A 13,128-nucleotide genomic window follows, 5' to 3' on the forward strand; every position below is an offset into this window, starting at 1 on the left:
GACACCTAGAGCCTGTGCTCCACAACAAGAGAAGCCACCGCAATGAGAAACACGTGCACCGCAACGAAGAGCATCTCCCGCTCACAGCAACTAGAGAAAGCCTGCACACAGCAACAAAGACCCAGTGCAGCCACAAATAAATAAATTAAATACAAATAAATTATTTAAAAAAACTGCTTAAAGAAGCTGTCTAAAATAAAATCATTTCAGGAGCCCGATAGTGACATATATCAGACAATGCCTCACTGTCACACAGATGCAAAGACTCCTAACCGCCTTCTCTCCTCTCTTACAGGTAAGACAGAAAGCAGAGATGCTTTTTACTTTGCTGGGATGTTTCGCATCACCAACATTGAGTTTCTTCCTGAATACCGACAGAAGGAGTCCAGGGAATTTCTATCAGTGGCTCGGACCGTGCAACAAGTGGTGAGGTGATGGGGGGATCTTGAAAGGCTGGGGAAGGTGAGGTCAGGGGGTAAGGGATGAGGGGTTGGGGTTACAGTGTCACAGGTGAGCAGGGTGGATGAAGGAAGAACTCAGGGAAACATGAGATTTAGCTCATCTTGGTTGTAAGATAAAATTGTTTATTTGATAGAATTGCTTTTTTTTTTTTCTCCTGAAAGTAAAAAGAAATGGCTCTCTGAGCTTCAGTTTTTCTTATCTCTAAAATAAAAGAATCAGATCAGGTGATATTTAAAATGCCTTCCAGTACAGAAATTACATGCATACTGATTAATTCTGTGATCCATACAGATTTATTTCAACCTTGATGCACTGGCATCTCTTCACTTAAAAAAAAAACCAAAAAAACCTTTCCTATTGTAGAACTGATAAGTATTTATTGTAAAAATTTATAAAATTTACAAAAGTACTTTAAAAATATAATCTCCTTTAACATCGTCTCCAGAGATAGAGCCCCTTTTGATTCTGGACCACGTGGACACAGGACATAGGGCAATATTGGAGTATTAGTAGATATTCAGTTTTATAATCTGACTTTTTCCTCTTAACATAAGATTGCATGTCTCTATGCAAGTTACTATTCTTTAAAAAGCATAAGTTTTGATAACTTCAAGTTGGCAAGTCCCTTTTTATTGGATATTTAAGTTGTTTCCAATTTTTGCTATTAACAGATAACACTATAACAAAACTGCCATGTAAATTGTTTGTATCTCTGATTACTTCCTTAGCTGATTTCCTAAAAGTATAATTGGTCACACAGAAGAATATTTATCATGGCTCTTGGTATCTATTACCAATAGAAAGTTTCTGCCAGTTTGCATCTGCACAGTAATGGAGAGGGTGGCCTAGCAATGGCGACTCTCCTGCAGTGACAGGCGCTCTGCAGTGTAAAATGAAGAAGGGCTGAGAGAGAGAGAGCAAGCAAAGACGGTAGCAGGCATAGTGGCTTTTGTTGATTGAAGGCCTCCTATATACTGGGTAAAGTGTAAAACCCTTTACCATTTCAATATATCAATTATCCTTCAAATTAGCCCAGGGAGATGGACATTCTTTTAAAATCTCTTTACCATTTTTTCCAATCTCAGGCAGTATTCTTCCTTCAACACCCAAAGCCATTCCTCTCTGCTGCTGAAGTTATCCTTCAAAAATAACATTTCTCCTTTGGCTTAAGGACACAATACTGATTCTTAAGAATAGCCAGATAAAATACTGATTCTTAAGAATACCAGGCAAGCACTTTTCTAAATCTGTCCCTTGATTGTCCCAGTCTCATTCCTTACCACTTTCTCCCAACAGAAACCTTGTGATCTAAGGCAGTCATTACTTGTGTTATGAATAATCATTGCATTTACATGTCTGGCAGTCCTGGTTTCTGCTGCTATTCACTCAGGACCTAAAGCCATCTGTCCAATTTCTATGGAGTGAAATTCCACCCGTCATTCATGACCCATCAAAAAGCCTCCTTCTCTGTGAAATCCTCCCCAGCCTCCTGCAGAGTCAATGCTGGCTTTGTGTAGACCCCATTTGTATAGTTAGTATTGCACTCAATGCATTTTATTATAGTTATTTAACATCCCACCCAAAGAGGTAGGCATTTTGATCACCACTTTACAGATTAAAAAAGAGAGAGACAGAAAGAGAAAAACAAATACCGTACACTAACACATATATATGGAATCTAAGGAAAAAAGAAAAAAAATGTCATGAAGAACCTAGGGGTAAGACAGGAATAAAGACACAGACCTACTAGAGAATGGACTTGAGGATATGGGGAGGGGGAAGGGTAAGCTGTGACAAAGTGAGAGAATGGCATGAACATATATACACTACCAAACGTAAAATAGATAGCTAGTGGGAAGCAGCCGCATGGCACAGGGAGATCAGCTAGGTGGTTTGTGACCACCTAGAGGGGTGGGATAGGGAGGGTGGGAGGGAGGGAGATGCCTGAGGGAAGAGATATGGGAACATATGTATATGTATAGCTGATTCACTTTGTTATAAAGCAGAAACTAACACACCATTGTAAAGCAATTATACTCCAATAAAGATGTTAAAAAAAAAAGAGAGAGAGAAAGAAAAAAAAGAAGCTCAGCAGGCCTTGGTAATGTGCTCTGTGTTGCACAGTGAATTTAAACTCCACGGCCCATTTTTTTCCACAATGCTATATTATTTCTAAGGTTTTTCATTTTTTGTTTTTTTTTCCTGGGCAATTAGGTGATTTTGCTATTATGTAAAAAGGGGACTACAGGAGGAGAAGATTTGCCAGAAGAAATTGGTTTTAGAAATGCTAAGTAAGGGCAAACAGTCAGTTGACTGAAACAGCTCTCTTTTGAGATCCATTTATGGTGTTTTAAAAGATCTGGGTGTGTCCCTGGAAACGAGAGTTCTGCAGTGGGATGTGGAAGTTGGACTGTGGGCACCACGCGCCCTCTAGCGGCTAATATACATTTTCCGTGGCGTGCATTGGTAGAAAAGAGGTTGGACAGAATACCTTGTAAATACGCTTAAAGGAGTTTCGCTTATTCATTGTGGAGAAAATTAACTTTTGGAGTAGGCAGAATGCAGCAGTTAAGCTTGGTTAGGGTGTCTAAAGACAGCAATAAATGAATAAAGGTAGCTGGTTAATCTTCACACAGAGCAGAATGACAGTAAGTAACCCTGATACAGGAAGTAAGAATTTATTTGAACTCAAGGAATAATGTCTGGGTTTGGCCTTAGAGGCCTTTAGTTTGAGCCTTGCTTTTCACCTTGCTAACTGTCAGAGCTTGGACCTACGGCACACTGGGTATCATGAGAGGAAGCCAATTTGAAAGACTTCAGACATCTTGGTTCTTCTTTTGCAGGTAAACCTGGTTTATACAACATCTGCCTTCTCCAAATTTTACCAGCAGTCGGTAGTTGCAGATGTCAGGTAATGAATGTCCCTTGCTTTGGGACTTCTATGTTCACTGCTGTAATACCTCAAAAGGCTGTGGAAGGGCTGAAAGAGCGCCATTCTCAAGTAACCACTTGGGGGCAGTTGTGGGTTAATACCCTTCTAGCACAATAGCAACCCAACTCTTTTTTTACCCCTTTTATTTATTTATTTTAAAGACTTTATGTATGTATGTATGTATGCATTTATTTTTGGCTGCGTTGGGTCTTCGTTGCTGCGCGCGGGCTTTCTCTAGTTGCGGTGAGCAGGGGCTACTCTTCATTGTGGTGCACAGGCTTCTCATTGCAGTGGCTTCTCTTGTTGCAGAGCACCAGCTCTAGGTGCGTGGGCTTCAGTAGTTGTGGCACACAAGACTCAGAAGTTGTGGCTCGGGGGCTCTAGAGCTCCGGCTCATTAGTTGTGGAGTATCAGCTTAGTTGCTCCGTGGCATGTGGGATCTTCCTGGACCAGGACTCGAACCCGTGTACCCTGCATTGGCAGGCGGATTCTTAACCACTGCACCACCAGGGAAACCTGCAGCTGAACTCTTTGTCATGCTATCATGCTGAGTTTTTTTCTTCATTTACCAAAGCCTGCCCTCTTTCCAGAACTGGGATCCTAGACCTTTGTATTAATGCCACTGGGCAAAATGACCATAAACACGTCCACTATACTGGGTGAGGGCAAACAGAAAACACAGACCAGTCAGTGTCTCTCAAAATATGTTCAGTAAAAAACTGGTCACTAGAGATCTTCTGAGCAAACAAGGATCCCATGGTCAAATAATTTTTAGGAAACTTTGTGTGCCTTGTACTGTATCCCATCTCCCCCCACCCCTGATATATCTACAGAGATTCACAATCCGTTTGGGCAGATTAAAGGCACTGAGAAGTCTTGGAGTAAAGCAATTTGTTTCCTCTCCTTCACCTTCCATTTCCCAAATTATGTGCTATAGAACACTATCTTATGTTTTTTTCATAAAATATGACAATATCTGTGCAGGTAGGAGCTCCTACTCCAGGGTCAGATTGAAAACCAAATTAGGCTTGATTCCTGACTTGCTACTCAGTAGCTGTGTGATTTTGAGTTGTAGATGACCTTAATTTCCTCATCTGTAAAACTGGAAGCATAACAGGACCTTCCTCAAAAGATTAAATGGGATAAAGCAGATTTAGCACTGTGTCTGGACATTGTGAGGTATCAAACATTCTAACTGTTGTTATTTGTAATAGCAGTGAATACTGATTGACATCCATAGAAATAGTATATTCTCCATGGAGATGCAAAATATACTAACAGTTCTAGATTTGAACACAGCACAAGAATACACATACCATGATGCTTTCCTTTCCAAATTCCCATGATAGGAGTCAATGGCTTCCTAAAGAAGGAAGTTAGTTGAAAGATGAACTTGAAAGATGTTGAAAGATGTGTCAGTTGAAAGATGTGTCCATTGGCCTCACCTTGAATTTATCACTTGGGTCACTGGCTCCTTATGAAAGTCTACTTCCTAAGAGGTATCCCTGGACTTCTTTCTCTTTTCACTACAGCAGTAACAACAAAGGTGGCCTCCTTGTTCACTTTTGGCTTGTGTTTGTCATGCCACACGCCAAGGGCCATATCTTCTGTGAGGACTGTGTGGCTGCCATCTTGAAGGACTCCATCCAGACAAGCATCATAAACCGGACCTCCGTGGGGAGCCTGCAGGGTCTGGCTGTGGACATGGACTCTGTGGTACTAAATGGTGATTGTTGGGTAATTCTCCTTCAAGCACTCCTTCCTGCAGCACTCTTGATACTGTCGTTGTTGTAGTCAATGTTGCCGTGAAGTACAGTCTTCCCTCTATATCCACGGACTTCGCATTCGTGGATTCAGCCAACCATGGATAGAAAACATTTGGAAAAAAAATTCTAGAAAGTTCCAAAAAGCAAAACTTGAATTTGCCACAGGCTGGCAACTATTTACACAGCATTGACACTGTATTAGTTATTAGAAGTAATCTAGAGATGATTTAAAGTATACAGGAGGATGTGCATAGGTTTTATGCAAATACTATGCCATTTTACATAAGGGATTTGAGCATTCATGAATTTTGGTATCCTTGGATGTCTTGGATCCAATCCCCTGTGGATACTGAGGAATGACTGTATTCTTCTCCACAATCTCAGTGGAACAGGATTAGCTGAAGACATTGGAGCTACATTGATAAAAGAAGTTGCTAAATGTTATATACAGTGATTAGACAATAGAATTGGGGTCAGAATACACATGAAAATGAATTTCTTAAAGCGTACCCTTTTCTATATTTAATTTGGCTTCATGCATCTTCAAAGTAAGGCTCCAAGGGATAAGGTCCTGGAGAAGGAAAATTTTGCTGAGGTTTACCTTCCTTGTTTCTTCCCTTGTTCAGACAGAACTGCATCTGTGTTCTATAGTGTGCCCCAATGCTCCAAAATGGCCTGCCCAAAACACAGAATGCAAATTCCATCATTTGTCTTGACAGTAAAGTGGTTTAATTATTGTCTAACCCAAAATTTATGCAATTTTCTATTTTGATTTAAATTATATATATATATGTTAGGCATATAGTAGGTTGATAAGTATTTGTAATAAGTAATGAATCAATAAAAAAATCTCTAGTGGAAAATTCTGTACCACATATACTACTTCAGATATAGAACCAATTATTACCATGTTTAGTTGCTTTTTTATCTTCAAAAAATGTTTAAAAGTTGTTACAACAGATGATTTCAAGCACAAAAGTAAAGAGAATTGTTTAATGAACTCTTACACACTTTACTCAGCTTCAACAACTATCAACTCATAGCTGTCCTATTTGATGTCTAAATACCTAAACAACCTCCCTTTTACCCTCTCAGGATTATTTTAAAGCAAATCCCAGATATGTTGGATTGCTTTTAAAGGACAAGATATTTTTACTAAGCAAAATTCTAACAAAATGAAATGCTGGGACTGATAGTGTTTTTTCTATGTGCTTTTTCAATGCAGCTGGGCTTCGGTCAGATTACTCTTCAACCATAGGATCTGGTAAATTATGTCTGTGGTTTCTCCCCTGCCCTCCAACCTCCCCATCCCCAACTGCCTCCAAATCAGTATCCCTTTTGGCTGTAGTTTTCCTGTTCACATGATGGTGTTTGTTGGTGTTCTTTCCGTTGCAAGTGACAGATATAGTATATTCAAACTAGCTTAAGCACAAAAGAAACGTGATTGCCTCACATAACTGGGACATACGTGGAATATGCTGGCTGCAGGCATGGTTGGGTCCAGGTTCTAAGATAAAATATTGTCAGGACTCTGCACTTTTGTTTTCTTCTGCTGAGACATCATCAAGTGGGTTCTTCCAATGTGGTGGCATAAATGGCCACCAGCAGATCCAAGCTTATGATTTATCAGCTTAGCTACCATGGTGGGAAAAAATCTCACCTGTATTTTGAGAAGTCCTTGGGCTGAGTTTCATTGTCTCAAATTGACTGACGTGCCCACTCCTGAAACAGCTGCTTTGGCTCTGATTGGTCAGTCTGGGTCGTGTGCTCACTTCTGGACCTAGGGTGAGTTTAACCCCAACCAAGCCACATGGACAGGGTAGGTGTAGTTTCTCAAAGTAAAATCTAGGTGCTGTTATCAGAAGAGATGAGAGTGGATTCCAGGCTGGCAAAGACAGCAGATATTCTCCATGTGAGCTCTTTTGCTCTTTACTCTTCTATAAAGATTTCTAGAAAAATCATTCGTAAAACAAAACAAAGCAAAATAAAGTGCTGTCTCCACAGACAAAGGCTGCTCTCAGTACTTCTACGCAGATCACCTGTCTCTCCGCTACCCTCTGGAGATTTCGGCAACCTCAGGGAGACTGATGTGCCACTTCAAGCTGGTGGCCATAGTGGGCCACCTGATCCGTCTCTCAATAGAGTCCGTCCAGATTGAAGCCGACAACTGTGTCACCGACTCCCTGACCATTTACGACTCCCTCATGCCAATCCGGAGCACCATCTTGTATAGGTATTATGCAGGCACTCTGGTTGGCAAGTGAAAAGAGTTTTTACAATGTCTCTCTTTTGCAGTATCTGGCTTGCCCTTGGATTTTTTTAAACCATTTTTGTATATACTCATGAGGTCAAAGATTGACCCGTGCCCTGTTTAGTGCCCCCTGTATTAGCCAGAGCCTGTCAGACACAGTGTTTGCATACAGCAGTCAAAATCATTGGGAACTCCAGTCAATAGTTTTGATACATATTTCACATTTTTTTTGGTTTAATTTTACTTTCATTGCAATCACAGTGAAGGCTACTGTTTCAATAGACTGTGAGAATGAATATTCTGTTATAATTGCATAGCATTAGTAAAACAATTTATTTTCCTTATAAAGATAACACAATGTTTATTGTGAAAATGAGCTCAATCAGAGAAAACAATGTCAATTATCTTACATTCCCATTACCCAGAATAAATGTCTGTTATATTTTTGCATACATTCTTTCATTCATACATGTACATAATTACACACATGTATACATATACATATCCTAGTATTTCTTACTCACTAGTAGACATCTTTTTATGAGTGCTTAATATTTTGGTAACCTAGTAATGTCAGTTAGGCTTTATTAAGAATTTGCTATTTTTACTCATTGTGCTAAAGGGCATATGAATTATCATTTTAAATGGTGTTTATGTATGTATATAATAGTATTTTATGTAAGTATTATTTATTTATATTTTGATGGTGAATGAACATGTTAAAAATTCAAACAGTGTCTAAAGATTTGTAGTGAAAAGTAAGTTTGTCACTGACGCTCACCCCTCAATCACTGTTTTTGGTTTCTTTTCACTATTCCCAGACATATTTAGTTATTATCTCATTTAATCCTCACCACAATGCTATGAGGAGTATACTGTTATTATTACTACCATTTCAGAGTTGGGAAACTGGCATTTATGAAGAACTAGTTACTTCATTGCCCAGTTAAGTAATAGAGCTGAGTTTTGAACCCAGTTTTCCCTGGTGAAGAGCTCATGACTTTAGCTATTAAATACCCTGCCTGTATACCTTGTTTGCTCTCAAGGAGTGTCCAGTGACAGCCATCCAAGAGAATTCTTCATTAGTCACTGGACAAAAATTTCTGCAGCTATATCAGCTCCGCTCCATCTGTAGTGCCTTCTGACCACTAATTGATGAAGACCTGGCTGGTAGAGTCTGATTCACAGGAACTGTGTGGATGGCCCAAGAAATGTGTGAAATTAGTGGTGGATGGAGGTCCGATCCTCAATAACATATTATTTATGTGCTTTTGTTTTGTTATCTGGTTTCAGAATTTGTGAACCCACAAGAACATTAATGTCATTTGTTTCGACAAATAATCTCATGTTGGTGATATTTAAGTCTCCTCAGATACCAAGGCTATCAGGAATCCGGGCATATTTCGAGGTCATTCCAGAACAAGGTAAGCTTCCCCAATTGAAAAAAAGTCATGAGAAATACTTATTATGATAGATACTCCAGTCTTATCTCTCCCAAGGCTGTGTTGTAATACTAGTTGCATTAGTCAGGACCCTGAGTCAGGTTCAAAGAGGGAGATGGTATTAGTTATTCTAACAGAGAACTTAATGTAAAGAACTGTTAACTCAGTACAGAGGTGTTAACTGGGTAACTCAAAAGGCAAAAAAACAGAAACAAAAAAACAAAACACAAAAAAACTGTAAGGCATCATGGATGTAACACATGTAGGAAGCAACTAGCACTGTAGATCTAGAGGAACAAAGGAAAGGAATTGGAACGATTGCAATTTAGGGCTTGGAGGAGGGGGAGGTGGTCTGTGTAATGGAACTCAGACCTATGCCCAGCTGGTGTTGGTGTCTATAAATTCGGAGGCAGGTGTTCATGAACCTGGGACCCAGACCTTTGAGGAGAAGGTGCCAGACAGCTGAGCTGGCATCTTTTAGGGAGACACAATAAAGCGGAAGTTGGAAAAACTGCTAACAGATTCAACTCTGTTACAGGAAGGAAGAGTAGCTGCAAGGGTGAAGCAGCATTTCTGGGGTGACACTCCCAGGAATAAGAAACAGAGTGGTCTTATTCTTCCCTCTCCAGCCTTCTAGTCTCCCTTTAGCACCCCCTACTGGCAGAGCATATCAGGTAGTGAAGGACAGAAGTGGTTTGTATAGTCCAGCCCAGCCTTGCAGAACAGAGTAGAGAGGGGTGGGTTTGGAGCTGAGGGACAATAGCTCAGTAACTAGCACATTCTTTCATGAATTCTCATTTATAGTAATGCACATAAGTGCCATCTTAGAAGGTGCTCATGATGCAAAACCCAGAGGTATTTTTTTTTTTTTTGCGGTACGCGGGCCTCTCACTGTTGTAGATTCTCCCGTTGCGGAGCACAGGCTCCGGACTCGCAGGCTCAGCAGCCATGGCTCACGGGCCCAGCCGCTCCGCGGCATGTGGGATCTTCCCGGACCGGGACACGAACCCGTGTCCCCTGCATCGGCAGGAGGACTCTCAACCACTGCGCCACCAGGGAAGCCCAAGACCCAGAGGTTTTAATGGGTTTTTCTAGTGAGCAAAAAGTGACCTCCTCTTTGTTCTTCTCTTTTTGACTTGGGTTGACGAAGTCAAACAAAACAAAATGAAAAGAGCCTTCACTGAAACTCTAATGTTTTTGTAATATTTGTTGCCTTGGAAACTGGTCAGATCTTACAGGTCATGTCTTGGTAACTTCTTTAAGAGCATCAACAAAGCTAAAGGGGTCAGAATGGGAGATGGGGGTGAGGAGGGAAGAGAATTGGGCTTAAGGAGATAGTGAGAGCTACAGGTTCATCACTATTTTAGGGCAGTGGCTCATTTTGATAGGTTTTTCTCTGTCAAATTATTACAAAACAAAATGTAAAATTGATTTATTGAACTAGATATTTGAGATAGTGTTAGGTTGAAAATTATCTGTAACTCCAAAGGTTAAAAATAGAATTATAACAGAAATATTATAGTGGAATTTGTCTATCCACTCAACAAATATTTACTGAGCATCTGTTGTATGCCAGAAATGACTGTAGGTGTTAGGGAAATAGTAAACAAAATAGAAAGAAAATCAGTGCTCTTGGGCTGCTTATATTCTAGCAGAAGGATGACCATAACAGTAAGAATAGACATGTAGATTGTCTTATTTAAATAGTATAACACATTATGAAAACTGGATATCTCTTGAACAACAAATACACACTAATTTGAACAAAATTAACTCAGAAGCTTTAAAAATATATATTTACAGTGCTGCATGTCAAAATATACATACAGTGTTAATATGTTAATTATATCTCAATAAAACTAGAAGAAAAAATATATTTAAACCATGTTTTTTAAAGAAAGGAATAGCCTCCTATAGATCTGTAACCAAAATAAATGATTTGAAATAGCCAGGAGATGGAAGCAACCTAAGTGTCCATCATCGGATGAATGGATAAAGAAGATGTGGCACGTATATACAATGGAATATTATTCAGCCATAAAAAGAAACGAAATTGAGTTTTTTGTAGTGAGGTGGATGGACCTAGAGTCTGTCATACAGAGTGAAGTAAGTCAGAAAGAGAAAGACAAATACCATATGCTAACACATATATATGGAATCTAAGAAAAAATGTCATGAAGAACCTAGGGGTAAGACAGGAATAAAGACACAGACCTACCAGAGAATGGACTTGGGATATGGAGAGGGGGAAGGGTGAGCTGTGACAAAGCGAGAGAGAGGCATGGACATATATACACTACCAAACGTAAAATAGATAGCTAGTGGGAAGCAGCCGCATAGCACAGGGAGATCAGCTCTGTGCTTTGTGACCACCTAGAGGGGTGGGATAGGGAGGGTGGGAGGGAGAGAGATGCAAGAGGGAAGAGATATGAGAACATATGTATATGTATAACTGATTCACTTTGTTATAAAGCAGAAACTAACACACCATTGTAAAGCAATTATACTCCAATAAAGATGTAAAAAAAAAAAGATTTGAAAACAAGTATAGACTTTGAACAGTATATTAGCTATACATCCATAGGGTACTATTTTTTTTAAATAGTTTAATTTCAAAAATATATAAGCTTATTGACCAAGAAAATGTGCATTTGTAGTTAAAGAAATGTATGCTGTCTATTTCCCATAATCTCACAACTGCAAATCATTGTGTGTTACTGGATATTTTTTTCAGAATGTGAAAACACAGTGTTGGTCAAAGAAATCACTGGCTTTGAAGGGAAAATTTCAAGTCCATATTACCCAAGCTACTACCCTCCAAAATGCAAGTGTACCTGGAAATTTCAGGTAGCCTAGTTTTAACAGTATCTTAGAAAAATATTGCTATCCTATTTTTAGTAGCTATTTATTTTTGAATTTAATTATACTTATTTTTTAAATTACAAAAAGAATGTCAGTTAATTTTATAATATTTAAACCTTATTAAAATATATTATCTAGAACATGAAGGTTTGTTGTAATTTCAAGCCGCTGCTCACAATTAACTGCTTTTTGCAGACTGGGGCTTATTTGTCCAGTTTCTTACTTTGTATTAAAAAGAGCAAAGACATTGTTATAGGATCAAACAGTTTATTTTATTATGGTAGAGCTCATTTATTAATTTTTAATTACTTCATCAGCATTATAATGAGAATAATAAAGAAATAATAAATTGAATTAGGCAATATATATTTCAGCTGTATAAGCAAATCGGAGTGTAAATTTATATGAAGTACATATGTCTCCCTCTGGCACTAGACAGGTAGTCCCTGGTTTGTTTTTCGAAATCTCAGTGTCTAACCTATTTTTCTTTCTCCAGCTGTTATATTAATGTGGAGGGAGGTCGCCTTTGCTCTTTCAGCATATACATATGAAATCATTTTTGTGGGGCATAGCAGTTAGATGTAAGTGACAAGCAGTGTCTAGTTTGTATTCATTCAACATATTATTATTAAATGCCTGCTCCGTGTCAGACAGTATTCTGAACACTGGGATGCATGAGATCTCTCTCTCTCTCTCTTTCACACACACACACACACACACACACACACACACACACACAAGCTCTGCTGTCATGGAGTCCTCTATAAAGTAGGGGGAGACAGGTGACAAAGAAATAAACAAGTAAAATACATACAGTGTGTTCCATGATAGTACAATGCTATGGAGAATACAGCAGGGGAGGGGCTCTGTAGCTGAGTGGGGGGTGGTGGTGTGAAAGGTAGGAAGTCTGGGATTTGTTGTCTCAAGTAGGATGGTCAGGGAAAGCCTCACTGACAAGGGGACATTTGCATAGAAACTTGAGACACGATGGAACTAACCAGGTGCGTGCTGAGGGTAAGAGTGTCCCGGGCAAAGGGAAGAGCTGAGGCAAAGGCCCCGAGGAGGCAGGAGAGTGCTTGCTGCATGTAGGGTTCGTGCATAGTCCTAACAGTTAAATATTGAAATGTTTTTATTATACCCAAATCTCTACCTACTAGTAGTCATCCTTAAATTATTTTTTTATCATTATCCCAAATATTTAAAATATAATTAAGACATAAAGGTTCTAGATTCTTGCTCACTGCCCAATTCTTGGTGCCTTAGAGCAGCAAAAGCTCAGAGCCTCAGGTGACTAGCAAGTCTGAAGGTGGGGAGAGGGGTAGATGGAAAGAGAAGAAAAGAAGCGCTGGGGAAAGAGGAGGGAAAGACATCAAACTTCTGCCTCTTCAACTCTCCAATAAGCAGAGTTATCTT

General features: G+C 39.4%; 1 protein-coding gene across 4 annotated transcripts in view; it reads left to right on the top strand.

Annotated features, from left to right (window-relative positions):
- Window positions 1-301: 301 nt before the first annotated feature.
- TMPRSS7 (transmembrane serine protease 7) overlaps window positions 302-13,128 on the top strand; it is a 41,526-nt gene continuing 28,699 nt past the window's right edge. The window contains exons 1-7 of one of the 4 annotated variants that reach the window (XM_029214912.1): window positions 319-426; window positions 3,306-3,373; window positions 4,927-5,120; window positions 6,386-6,424; window positions 7,165-7,393; window positions 8,705-8,835; window positions 11,588-11,700. In XM_029214912.1, coding sequence (XP_029070745.1) covers window positions 334-426; window positions 3,306-3,373; window positions 4,927-5,120; window positions 6,386-6,424; window positions 7,165-7,393; window positions 8,705-8,835; window positions 11,588-11,700 — 867 coding nt within the window. In that variant the 5' untranslated portion in view covers window positions 319-333. Of the gene's footprint in view, window positions 427-3,305; window positions 3,374-4,926; window positions 5,121-6,385; window positions 6,425-7,164; window positions 7,394-8,704; window positions 8,836-11,587; window positions 11,701-13,128 lie in introns of those variants that run through there. The other 3 variants (XM_029214915.1, XM_029214913.1, XM_029214916.1) reach the window with 3 other exon arrangements.

Source organism: Monodon monoceros, unplaced genomic scaffold (genome assembly GCF_005190385.1).
Source record: "Monodon monoceros isolate NGI ecotype Baffin Bay Population unplaced genomic scaffold, NGI_Narwhal_1 Super_Scaffold_11, whole genome shotgun sequence".
Taxonomy (NCBI): Eukaryota; Metazoa; Chordata; class Mammalia; order Artiodactyla; family Monodontidae; genus Monodon; species Monodon monoceros.